At 38.4% G+C, this 14091-nt stretch overlaps 1 protein-coding gene across 6 annotated transcripts in view; it reads right to left on the bottom strand.

Annotated features, from left to right (window-relative positions):
* The window catches only part of FER (FER tyrosine kinase), a 192825-nt gene that overhangs the window by 157346 nt on the left and 21388 nt on the right, over positions 1-14091 (bottom strand). For all 6 annotated transcript variants that reach the window (XR_008730193.1, XM_055698687.1, XM_055698689.1 and 3 more), the window contains 2 exons: positions 11726-11899; positions 8011-8110 (listed from right to left, as the gene is read on the bottom strand). Coding sequence is in view for 5 of the 6 variants with exons in the window: in XM_055698687.1 (XP_055554662.1) it covers positions 8011-8110; positions 11726-11899 (274 nt within the window). In the remaining variant the exon portion in view is untranslated. The remainder of the gene's footprint in view (positions 1-8010; positions 8111-11725; positions 11900-14091) is intronic.

Genomic DNA, 14091 nt, shown 5'->3' with positions numbered 1-14091 from the left:
CCTCTAACAATTTTTTTAAAGCAATAAAATACTATTACATTGGAGAATCATAAAGTTTGACTTAAATCTATTTACACAGATTGATAAGTGGTTTGAATACTAGTGGGACAACAGCATGATCTTTCTCTTAAGTGAATTTTGGTAAGGACTAAGCACGTCTTAAATTAAAGCAAATAATTTTAAAACCTACATATGACAGAAAAAAAAGACTACCCTTGCAGTGATGTATCAAGCCAATGTATCTACATATATTCAGGGTAACTGATTCACAATACTGAAGAATGTTAAACAATTTACAGTGAATTCCGGACAAAAATTTATTGCCTCCTGCTTTTGCAGGCAACCCTCTAAATTCTCCATTTTTTCTACTGAGCATTTCCTCATTGTTTGTTCTATTTCCCAAGCCTTCATCATTGAATAGGAAAAACAAAGCTCAAAGAACTTGCTTTATAATTGATTATTCTCTATTACGAATTTAATTAATTTTGGGAGCTTCCTGACCCAAGTTATCTGCTTAAACTCAGTAAGTATTACATATAATGTTAGGTATGTCTAAATAGCATAGGTGATTATTAAAGTTATTTCCTCATATGAAAGTTCTTATATAAACCACTACTGACACAACTTTCATCCAGTGACATGACTTCTGAAGTGTAATGTTTCCTGTGCTGAGCATGGCTTCATTTCCCCGAGACCAGAATAGAACAGACTATTTCATTTGGAAGGGGCGTACAACAACCACCCAGTCCAACTGCTTGAACAATTCAGGGCTGACTAAGAAGTTAAATCATGTTACTCAGGGCATTGTCCAAACGCCTCTCAAACACTGACAGGCATGGGGGCATCCACCACCTCTCCAGGAAGCCTCTTCCAGTGCTTGACCACCCTCTTTTCCTCATGTCCAGTGTGAACCTCCCCTGGCACAGCTTTGAGCCCTTCCCAGGTGACCTGTCACTGGGTCCCGGGGGGGAAGAGCTCAGCACCTCCTTCTCCCCTTCCCCTCCCCAGGCAGCTGCAGAGAGCAACGGGGTGGCCCCTCAGCCTCCTGGTCTCCAAACCAGACCACCCCAAAGCCCTCAGCCGCTCCTCACAGGACATGCCTTCCAGCCCTCCCCCCAGCGACGTTTCCCCTCTCTGGGCACATTCAAGGACCCTCACGCCCTTCTTACATGGTGGGGCCCAGCCCTGCACACAGTGCTCCAGGTGAGGCCGCAGCAGCGCCGGACACAGCGGGACAATCCCCTCTCCTGCCCGGCTGGCCGTGCTGTGCTGGGGGCACCCCAGGGTGCGGGCTGCCCTCCTGGCTGCCAGGGCTCACTGCTGACCCACGCTGAGCCTGCTGCCCACCAGCACCGCCAGCGCCCTCCCTGCAGGGATGCTCTCCAGGCACCCCTCTCCCAGTTTACACTTGTGCCCAGAAATCAGAAGACTTTAAAAATAATTTATACCAATCTACAATGTAGTTTATGCAAACTGCTGCAACTAAACTAGGACAGCTTTAACTGGTAGCTCTGTCTCAGGAAGCAAACTTGGAAATTAGCAAGTGACCAGCCTTATCATCACTCTCCAAATAAAGAGATGCAAATGCAGTGGTCTTAAATGACTTGGGTTTCACAAGACCAAAACCACAAAGATAAGAGAGAAGGTAGGATCTTGGCTTTTAATCTCCAAGGTCTTTTTTCCCTTTATGTCTTGCATTTCTTCAACAAATAAAATCACCCACTCTCTTCTCCACTCATTCCTGAGAAAGGTGTAAGAAGTTTTTTGCCAAACCTTATTTAACAAATTAATGACTGCAAATAACAAATAGTTGTCTCATGAGAAAAAACTATATGTATATACTTACAGAGTTCAAATTTGCAGAATACCAGACCTAAACTTGAGTTAAGAATTACTTCAATAAAGTATCTGCTTAACGTTAAGATGAACAAATAACATAGTATAAAAATAGTAAAAATTAAAGTGCTATCTTTTGAACTTTTGTCACATGCTTGAGCTAATAAGCACCCCTAGTAAATTCTTTCAGACCTATAAGTGCTGGTGTGTGAGGACTGAGGAGAGCACACCTTGGGGTTGCATGACCATGTTGAGTGGAAACAATATACCTAAGCTGGTCCCACATCCAGAAGAAGTCTCCAAGATCTCTTGACTCTGCACTCCCCACATTTTCTGCTCTAGAAGCTTTATTGTAAACAGAAAAAACAACTCCTAGCCCTTGCAAACAGCATTGGTAGTGTCTATGAGTTGAAATGCTTACAGCAGGTTATCAATCTGAATCCCATCCAGCCTGCTGATGTTTGTGAATAGGACAAATCAGTTCGGCCAGTGTTACTTGTTTTGCCTTAAGAATGTGAGAGTTACAGTCAAAAATAAACTCAACAAATACCCTACTAGGAGTCTCCCTAATCTCAGCAACAACTGAAGGTGACACATGCTTCCAGGAAATGTAGTAGTATAATCACAATTTTACAGGCATCTCAGAATGAACGCACCAGCCATCTAATAAAAGTATTTTCTGGCCACACAGCTATTACGAAGAATAGTAGAAGAATAATTTCATTTAGCAAAAGCTTTTTCAACAGCTTCCCTATTTATCATAGATACAGCTTATCCTGTCATGCAACTTCAGTATATACCACAGAAGACACCAGTTCTGAAGTACTAAATCGCAAGAGTCGCAGGGATAGGAAAATGTTCCTCCAGCAGATGCAATGCTGTATAATATTCTAGGTGTACTCGTAATATTTCTAATCTCTAAATCACAGTGTTGTCAGGGAATACAAAGCAACCTAGGGAACCGTGGTACAATATTCTTTGCTGCTGCTGTAGCAGCAGAAAATGAGATTATGACATTAAATACTTAGAATCAATATAGTTTTCCTGTAGCATTTACTGCAGATCCATTCTGTCACATAAAAATGTTGCAACATAGTTTCTACATTCAATCAGTAATTAACTAGTAACAAGAACACAATAAACACCTGTAACAGATGTATTTACATGAAAACCGTAATTTTTGCTAAAGATTACATTGTATTAAAATCCAGTATGAACCTCCCAAACACTGGCTCTATCCCATCTTGCAATATTAACTGTTATAAGAGCAACTATTTCACACTTAAACATCTAACACCAAGATCAGCTACAAAAATAGACTAAATTGTTAAGAATGAATGCTTTAGAATATTTTTTTTAATATAAGGCAAAGAGAAAATTATTGTTTATGATTTCATGTAGTCATTTCTTGACTTAATTTTTATATAGCAGTAAGTAGTGTTTAATAAGAAAATGAAAGATGAAAACATTCAAAACAAATATTCTGAAGTACATTTAAAGATGCCAAACTGCAGAAACAAAAATAATTGTGGAAATAGCAAACTTAAGTGGAAGCTGTTACTGATCCAATCAAATGAGAATAAAATTGTAATAAGATATTACGCTTGGTGTCTCCAACTGTTCTACAGTTTCCACTCTACCATTTTCCCTTTTTTTCTACAGTATCCACTTTACTCATTATTTATGAAACTTAAAAAGCTTTGTGACTTCTTCTTGAGCCAAACAATGTCTCTATCATTTGACATAACTGTTTTTTTAATGTGTTTTCCTAAGCAGCAACATCAACATGCCACAGTCTATTTACCTTGCTACTCAGCACTGTAAGCCCAGAGTTGTACACAATCTGTGTGTTATATTGGACTGCTGTTCTAAGAAGTTTACACCATTTTTTTCTCAGTATCACACACCCAAAAGATTTCAGAGAGCTGTCCATTTCATTATGGAAAAACAATCCAGTAAGTTTTTATCTTACATTTTGCTCCAATGACCCCAACATGCTCTAATGCCCCAATTTTGCAAAGGAGCATGCTGTGCATTCCCAGTACATACTGGTTTGGGGGGACTCTTGTACAAAGCTTCCTAATCCAGAACACTATTGGAATCAATGTTCATAGTCCCAGTTGCTTAAGTATGCCTCATTAGAGAGGTATTGAACTAGTTCAGCTTGCTGACTTTACCCCCTTCTCAGCTTACTTTCTCTCACCATACATTAAAAAAACATGAAGAATTAAGGTCTGGAAAAGAGGCAAAAAACTTATCAACCAGCTGAGTAACACCAACCAGACTGCCTGACACCTGGGGTCTCCATGCCCAGGAACAACTAACTAGGCTGCATTTGTGATTCCCATGGAAATCACTGGTCCAGACAGGAGCGGTAACACATAACTAAATGGGATAAAGCTTAGAACAAACAAGATACCTCAGCCACTTGTTATTGAGACAGCATACAGACACTGGCAGCCACAACAGGCAGTGCAATCCAGCCCAAGGACCAAGTGGCAGCCAAGGCTCAGTGGCACACGCTCTGCAACACATCTGCCCCACTGCTTCCCTGATGCCCAAGCAGAAGCAGTGCTAGCAGAGGGTCCCCCAGAACAGTTCCTGAGCCAGCATTTCAGACACTTTCATCTTTCTCCAAATCTGGAGAGCACAAAGCCTTCCATAATGAAGGCCTGCATCCTTCAGAAAACAGTTCCCCTTTCCTCACCACGGAACTACAAAATTCCCACTAACTGCCTACCCATTGCCTAACACAAACAAAATCTGTAGCTAACCAGTATCATTATTCAGCGTTTAACCCCTTATTCTTGTAACTCTTTCCACAGGTCCTCTTAGTGTTTTCAGCAAAAAGTGAAAACAGCTGTGACCTGCATTAGGGCATCAACATGTTAATTCAAAGTGACCATTTTGTTAGCTGGTAGAATATACAACACAGTAATTCAAGTGTATCTGAGAATACTTTGTGACTGCACGAAAACGTAAAACCAACTCAACTACTACTGCAGCTGATCATTTTCTACTGTTTGTAACTTTGCCAGACTTTACCCTTTTCAATTAATATCCTCTACTGTGTGTTTAGCCTAGAATTTAATACTACTTTTAATAACTCAACCAGAAAACAGGGCAATAATTCTCTTCCTAAACTAGAGAACCACTTGTATGTCTCTCACTAGCAGCTCTACTAAACTTACTAACTCAACAGAAGATGGCTTTGCTATCCCAAAAAAAAAGAAAACAAAAAAGTCACTAAATTTCAAAATCACTACACTGGCAAAACAGAGAAATTTGTAAGCCACTCCTTTGTGTGATTTCCATTCTTTCCATGCTGACGAACTTGTATGAGTACTGCAAAATTTACAGGTAATTCAGCATGCACAAGCCCATGGGCAAAGGCAAAGCAATATTTCCTAAAGAGCAGCTGTCTCCAGCTCCAGAAACACAGGACCAGGCACTATCACGGAGACTTGGTTTGCCAGAGTAACTTTGTTGAGAACAGCATCCTACAGAAGTGGACCAGGACTGGATCTTTTAAAACGTTTATTGCAGGAGCTGGTGTCCAAAGATTTTAAGTTACTGAAATAATGCCGAAATAATGAAACATTACAATTTTAAGACCTGCCTAACTTGTTCACTTCACAAACTAGTCTGACAGTTTGAGAGCTCAGGAACCCTATGAAAACACCATGGCTTTAAAAACTTCAAATAGCTCAGCTGACCTACAGCTGATATACAACTGTAGTAGTTCACCAACTACACAAATACCTGTAAACAAGAACATGGCCCAGGGTGTGACAAGGGAGAAGCAATTTTGCAATTTTCGGGAGAAAAACCTGCAACATTTTTCTAGAGGTCAGCGTTCATTAAAATAGGTACACACTAAGATGTTAGGGAAAGTGCAATTAAGTACAAATTGTAGTAAGACAAATACCAAACGGAAGTCTGTAAGAGAAGGTCAAGGAAAATCACAGCAGAAAGAAGTGTCCTAAAAACAGCTTGTGTTTTCTGAAGAAATATTAATGCAGTTAATCAGAACCACATCAAATCACAGCTGCTGACAGCCAAAACACTCTTTGATTTCAACAGGGAAATTTGGTGCTTCAGGAATGGAGAACGACCACAGCTGTAACAGGAAGACGGGATAAAAAGAACTTGCTAAGATCACAGCACCCTATTATATTTTCTGTGCTCTACACTGTATGTTCCCACATTAAGTAGTTACTTGGGAATAAACCAAGTAACCAAATTAAAGTTATATATAGAAAAACTGCTAGGGAACTGGACAAAATGACCAACTGAGTATATATTCACATTTTTAAGTGAGTACGAACATCAGTAAAAGATGCAAAAAGCTGAAGCTAAACAATGCTAAGCATAATATGCTGTTTTGTGGCTGTATTCACATATCAGCTTGGGCTCCAAATTTTAGACAAATTTGGAGAGAAACAATTTTTCTCTCAGCACTGATAGCTACTATATTGCACTGTGAATTACAGTAGGACAGTAACTGCCATTTTAGGCAGCGTTGTGGTTTAACCCCTGTGGATAACTGGCTAGCTGAAAAGGGTCACATAGACATAGTCCAGCTGGCTGGACAAAAATGCACATCGCTCTCAGCTTATCTGAAGTAAAGCAAAAATACACTGTCTTTGGCTGTTCTTGTTACACAGTAACAGGAAGATTTCGGTGGGAAAAGAACGTTGCAGGTGGGAACAGATAACTACAGAAGAGAAACTAGGGGCGGGCTTGATATTTAGGCAACTAACCAATAATGAGCTTAACTTTTGTAATATGTATGAGCTAATTATAACAAGGCATAAAAGGTGACTGTAAGGGACAATAAACGAAGTCTGCTGATCACTCATATTGAGTGACTGTGTCTTCCCTCCATCGTGACAAACCCCAGCCAGCAATTAAGTACCAGGTAGCTGCTCACTCGCTCACTCCCCCCTGCAGTGGGATGGGAAGGAGAATCACAGAAAGGTAAAACCCTAGTGGTTGAAATAAAGTTTTATAATTGAAATAAAATCAAAATAATCATCATCATAATAACAACAACAAAAAAGAGAGGGAGAGAGGAATAAAACCCATGGGAAAACAAACTCGAGTGATGCCCAGTACAAGTGCTCACCACCCACTGACCGATGCCCAGCCAGTTCCTCAGCAGTGACTGCTGGCCCCTCGGCCAGCCTCCCCTGGTTTATATACTGAGCATGATGCCTTATGTTTCGGAATATCTCTTTGACTAGTTTGGGCCAGCTGTCCTGGCTCTGCTCCCTCCCAGCTTCCTGTGCACCTCCTCACTGGCAGAGGACAGGAAACTGAAAAGTCTTTGACTTGGCATAAGCACTACCTAGCAACTACTAAACATGTGTGTTAATAGCATTACTTTCATACTAAACCCAAACCACAGAACTGTACCAGCTACTAAGAAGAAAATTAACTCTATCCCAGATGAAATCAGGACAAGGCAGTCACACAAAAACTTTAAAGATAGATTTTGGAATTATATTTATAAAATGCAATCCAATTAATTTTCACTAAAGAAAGAAAAAAATCTCAGAAAGGCACAGAAGAACAATTATTAATGGTATTTCAATACATCATAGAACAAAAGCTAACCTTTATCTAATCATTAGCACAATTCAACATGAATCAAAATCCATGCAGTTTGGACACACCATTCCACAAAAATCTTTAAAATATCTCAGTTTGCAAATGAATTCTTTACCTGTTTTGCTTAAGGTTGACAAAGGTCAGATCTGTTATACTAACTGTCAGGAACTGATGCTGATGCCACTGCATCAACCATAATAGGTCACAGGATGCAAGTAAGCTGCAGCTACAATGTAGATGAGACAGAGTTGCAACCCACTTACTACTACTAACAGTTCATTTGAACAATCTTACATTTCAAATACAAGAACTTAAAATGATTACCATTTACATTAAAATAAAGACTATCCTTTATTTTATGATTTTTAGAAAGAGTACAACCAAATTCATGGCACCACCACACATGATGACAATGAGCCTGTCACTTAAGATACTAAATGAGCTTTTATATTGCAATCAAGTTGCTCAAAGTAAAAACATCATCCTGTTTCACTGTAAGAGTTTTAGCAGGTTTGAAAAAGGCACTAATAAACAGATGAAATTAACACAAGTCAGTCATACCTTTAGCCACAGCTTCTTTATATTTTTCTTTGGCAGAATTTACTTCTTTTATTAGTTGTCTATAGCTAGATTTTAGTTTCTCTAGTTCTGTCTTTGTGACCTTTAAGAAAACAGAAATATAGAAAGTATTGAAAATATTTATCCTCAACATATAAAAAACCTCATAGCATTAGTGAAAAAGAATTAACAGGTTTTATTTTCCAAAATAAGGATGTTACCACTTTCCATTGGCTTAATAGGGATGGTGGATCTAAATAGGGTATTATTAACAAGATATTACACAGTGTAACACAATCAAAATCAATAAATGCACGGAATGAAATAAAGAGGCCTGAAACGGCAATCTTCATCCACATCAGTGTAATGAACAATGTTTAGGAAATCCAGCTAATTATAAACAGTATTCCACTCCAATGACAAGGGGGGGAAAAAAACCACACCAAAAATATGCTTAATGAATCATACTAGATGAGAATGTTCTATGCATAGGAAGGAAACTCTTTAGCATCTTTTAAAAAAATAAAAGGCAAGACAGAAGAATTTTTGGATATTACAGTTCATACAAAATGGCTTAGAAACAGCAACTGTGCATGAACCAATCCAGCTGTTTTAAGATTTAAATCCCTGAAAAGGCAAAGACAACAAAGTAAAAAAAACAACCACCAGGCCAACAAACAAACAAAAAAACCCCAAGCTACAGTGGAACACAGCACTGAAAAATCTTTTTACAGTGGAAGCAACTTCACTTTTTTGGTCAAAAAGTTTAAATAAAGTTGTCTCTTCTATACCCAACTTTCATTCACTGTGTGATAGAATTAGCACGCTGTTCAGAAATAAGTACAAGTCATGAATTTGCAAGCAAAACCCAAGAACAAACCAGTCACTACAATACCAAAAGGGTGGTATATATATTAAAGAAAAGCAAAAAACTCCAACAAAAAGAAAAATAACACTCATAAAGGAAATGGTTGCAGATAATAAATAAACTTAATTTAGTGGAAGTGCTGCCCTCAATGAATGTGCAGAAAAGGAAGTCTGTTCTAGAGAAAAACTGTTCCTCTTGCACTGTCATGAAGAAGGCTGCAGTTCAAAATTCTCCCTTTTTTCGTGAGGCAAGGCCCAGACACCACTACTTTGACCCACAAGAAAAACATCTGGAAACTTAATGGGATTCCTCGAAGAGCCAACAAGGTGCTATCTACAGTTTCTATTTCTGGTCCAACTGTGCAGAGATTTAATTTAAAGGCAGGAACTTTTCTCCACATCAATCCCATACTCTTACCTCATATTTCTTCATGCTTTAAATTATACTCACAATTCTTGCTATTATAGACCAAGAGAGGTGAGGAAGGAAAAAATATGACAAACTTATAAAGACATAGCAAGAAGTTGAGAAAAAGATGAAATTAGAAAGTAGTGAACATAATTAAGATATAAGTAACAAGGAACTGCTTCTCTTACAGAAAATGGAAAATAAAAGATAGGCAATTAATATTAAGAAACCTTTGCGGGAACTGCAAAATACATTTTACTGATTCATAGACACTGTTCTTCCAACAGACAAAAACAAAACCAAGAGCACCCCTGTCCCCAAATAACACCTAAGGAGCTAAGATGTTCAAGGATTCCCTCAAACCCATTTTTTTCTGTCAGAAAGTTTTGCCCATGTAACTGGCATAGTACTCTACTTTTTTTTCCTCAAATCCCATGACAGAAAAAATACCCAATATCTTAATAGCAATTGGAATAAATATGAGTTCCAGTACATTTGTGTAAAAGATATGGTATTTCACCGTTCTTAAGAATTTTACCAAAAAGACTCCTCACCATAGGGGTGTTTAGAATAAGAACGGATGATACATACGCATTTCATCTAAAACACTTTTTTTTACCGGCATATCATAAAGGTATGAACGGCACAGACACTAACCTCCATAAGGTCTGGACAATGTCTTGGGAAATAATAGGTATTTTGCTTCTGTGTGTAACAAAACCGAAATAATACCACGGAACATGACAAGTATTTTGAATTTCTGGGAACCATTCTCTAAGTGCTCCAGTTACATAAAACCTCTGAACAAACAATGTCAGCTAACAATGAAAGAACATATCATATCTAACCAGAACGCTATTCAAATGCTTCTTAGGAAAATCAGGAAGGGGGGAACAACAACAACCAACAATGCAAGCTTATCCATCAGGATGCATAATATTTGCATGGCCATGCCGCCTACAGTTAATTAAAATCAATATGATTTGTAACCGAACCTTTGGGGACTGCTCAATATGCACTGTATTTTTTTGAAAAGCCTTATTTTAGAAGACAGATTAATTACAGATTTTATTAGAGTTAACTTATTACCAGAAAAAAAATGTTTTACACAATCTCTTTTAAAAGTATACCTGAACTTCCAGCAGTCTCATTTCATCCAGCCTCTTTCTTGTGTTTCTTTCTTTCTTTATCCATTTCTCCAATTCTCTCTATATTTAATCTCTATTATTCCTTACATACGCTACCAGTTTTTCCTTTTCCTCCACCCTGACCATTTTCAGATGCACCAATCTGTAAGTGGTTCTAAGTGATTATCTGGCCTGGAAATGTTATGACAGCCTACTGACCATGCATCAAAAAGTATGTACTCCCCACAGTCAATACCTGGGAAAGATACCAAGACCCTAGAAAATTACAGAAGCATTCCTATTACAGCCAACATTTAACTTAATATATGTTTAGTTCTAGTTTAAAGTTCTTCTCACAACCAGCCCAAGAATCTTTTACTCATCTGTCCATGACATTTGCACTGTAGTACTCAGGTGTTACATTTTAATTACACTACTCCAAATCTCAAATTCTCTGCTGGAGGAAAGAAGAAACAGTGCTTTTCCTCCTCTCAGCAGACCTTTCAAACTATCAATCTGATTTTTGACATTCACCCTTAAACCTCCCCAGAGCACCTAAATGAAACTGTGATTTCTGTCAGCTTTACTGACTAGTTAAGCTTTACTTTCAAAATAAGCAGGACAACTGACATTAATAGAAAAAGCCCTGAAGAGCTCCATCTGCAGCCTTAATGTTTGGTTTACACTTGATTTATATTTTAGAACAGGGACTAGAATCCTGTCCCCATCCAAGAGCGTGAACTGTCAAGAGCAGGGGTCCTCACACTGTTTAACCAGGGGCCGGCGCGGATGCAGTGGCAGGCAGCCATCTGCGGCTGCTTGGTTTCCCCCTCCCAACCGCCAGTGGGGGGGGGCGGGGGGGTCTGTAAATACCGGGGGCCGGATTGAGGACCCTGGCGGGCTGTATCCGGCCCGCTGGCCGTAGTTTGAGGACCCCTGGTCAAGAGCATTCATTAACAAAAGTTTTCAGTGCTGTGGTCCCAGGGATGATGAGTGGAATGAGAACAGGAAAAGAGATGGAGTAGAGAAGCGTCATACACATTCATCCTCTACTGGAATAAGAGCATTTCTAGTGCTATCTGTCCATAGAAATTTATATATGAGAGTTTTCCATCTCTGCCTTGTCAGCTAGCCAGGGAGAAAAAATGTGGAGGAAGTAACTAACATTTGAACTAGGCATTCTACATATCACAAGTCACTACTTTTACCATAGAACAAACAAAACCAGAGGAACTAAAAAAAATCCACTCTCAACATATTGTTTTTAAACATATTAAACTGTAATAAATTTCTAAAGCACAGTTGAATAAAATACCTTGTACATCTCTGCTTCTATTTGTTGATGAACACCTACGAAACTCTTCTTAACTTGCTGCTTATCTTTGATCATCATTGTAAGCCTATGCAAAGGCCCGGAATTAAGATCTTCTGCATGTGTCTTCATTATTTTGCTCAGCTGTTCTGTTTGCTGTACCACGAGCAACCAAGACTATAAAAAAAAAAACACAGAACAGGAAAGGCCATTCTTACTCTGCCTTACAAATAACCAAATGATGAACACAAACTGTGGGAAAACATGCACCACTGTTTAAAACAAATCAGCAAAAACCCAAATTTTAAACTTACACAAATGCACTTGAGATCTTCCAAAATAACATTCGTCCCGCTACAGCAAAATCTACCTCAAACTTATTCATAAAATCATAAAGCATCAGAGACAAAAATACAGTATTGTATGCTCATCCTTCAGCACTGTCCTGCACTTCTGAACACGGATGAAAGCTTTACAGCCTTTTCTGATATACATCCCCAACACCACTGACAAGCATTTGTTCTGTTTCCCAGCCACAGTTACTCTGTTCAAGCTGACTTCTCTGTCCTTGTCTAAAAACCTCATAGTAATATGCATTTGAATGGTTACTCTTACTTTAAGAGGCTATCATTCGTCAGCTGCTTCACATAACTGACAGCATCAGTCAGGCCACCAGTATCAAGGCATAAATTGCTAACAGGTTAAGACACAAGCAGTTACTCATCTGTCATAGTAACCCAAAATCTTTCTGTACCCTTACATTAATAATTTCCTTGGCCATTTTGTCAGTCAGTTTTCAGGACAGCTTAATGTGCTGTGTGTGGCTTTGAATTTTGGTTAAGAACTGTAAGGTGAACAGATAATTCCAATGCACCACAGATACAAACATGAAATTAAATTTCTGTTCAAGTAAAAGCATTTGTTACCTTAAAGATCCCTGTCATGCTTTGTTGATGGGAACAGTATTGGATTCCTTAAAGATATCTCCCTGACATTGAATGCTATCCTGTATCTAAAAATTAGAATTATCAGGTATTGAAGGCAGCTAGTATGTTAGTTTTACCAGCATTTATCACACTGTTATTAAAGACAGAAATCCACCTTAGATTATTAAAACACAGAAAAATACTTCTTTTTTGGTAGCTTTGGGGTTTCCCTACATCTATGTATAAACATATTTACATAATATTTCCATCTCTACATGACAATGCTGCAACACAAACTAGATACAGAGGGAAACAAAAGACAGTTAACTCATGTATATATTAAACCACATCTGACTTTAGCTTGTGAACATCCCGCAGACTAGCATAGAACTATCTCAGGCTGCTTAAAGTGTGCTGCTGTAAAAGGTCATGGCCTAAAGCTTCCCAGCTATGGCTGAAAACTGTTGCACCTCTCCATTACAGAACACTTTTCAAATGACATCAGAAGCCATATTGCAAAGCTGCATAGGATAAAACCAGCACTAAACTGTCTGAGAATAGTGGGTCTTGTGCTTATAGAAGAGTTTATTAGAGTGCTCTCAGAGGTGAAAATGTAGTCAGAGTTCACCATTTTTTTAAGGTTGATTTATTACTGATGAGACAAGTACTGCTTCAATCAACCCGGAAAATCACAGCAAAATATTTATCAACAGGACAAGTACTCTGAAGACATATTTAAGCTTACAATTCACCAGATGAACCTAAATAAGCTAGAAACATAGTGAAAACTTCCCTTTCCATTTAAAAAAATCAGCTGCACGTTTTTTCATTCTTTACATCCCTCTTTCCACACTGAGTAAACATCGGTTAAGCAGGATTTCTGTGTTTTGTATGATTATATTTCATTGTTTTCAAATAGGGAAAGCTGAAGTGAAAAGCTATACTTGATGACAGGCTTGAAAAATTGAGATTTGCATGGGACCGAAAAGCATCTGGGTGGGGATAACAGAGAAGACAAAGCATTCTCTTTCACAGAAAATAACCATAATCCACCAAATGCAGTAAAATATAACATTGCTTGGCTTAACAGTATTTTTTAGACATATACACACACAGAAGAGCTGTTGAGAAACAATTTAAAATACTGCTTTTCCAGCATTAGCAGTGCTGCCGCTACACCTTCCAGCAAGTTTGCTGCCTCTGCATGAAAAAAATATAGGACAGGTTTCTCCAAATACCATTTCTCTCAAGGTGCTCACTCTTCCTGTACACTAAAAAAAAAAAAAACAAACCAAAAAAAACCCTAAAAACCAAACATAAAAGATTATACAGCTTGGTATTTGGTTTTGATGCCACATAGTACCAAAAATTTAATATACAGGTATTTTAAGTCTCAGGAGATGTAGGATACCAGTTTTATGTCCTGTAATATTTGGGTCATAC

This window comes from Falco cherrug, chromosome Z (assembly GCF_023634085.1).
Source record: "Falco cherrug isolate bFalChe1 chromosome Z, bFalChe1.pri, whole genome shotgun sequence".
In the NCBI taxonomy this organism is placed as follows: domain Eukaryota; kingdom Metazoa; phylum Chordata; class Aves; order Falconiformes; family Falconidae; genus Falco; species Falco cherrug.
This window is presented reverse-complemented; position numbering and strand designations above follow the sequence as displayed.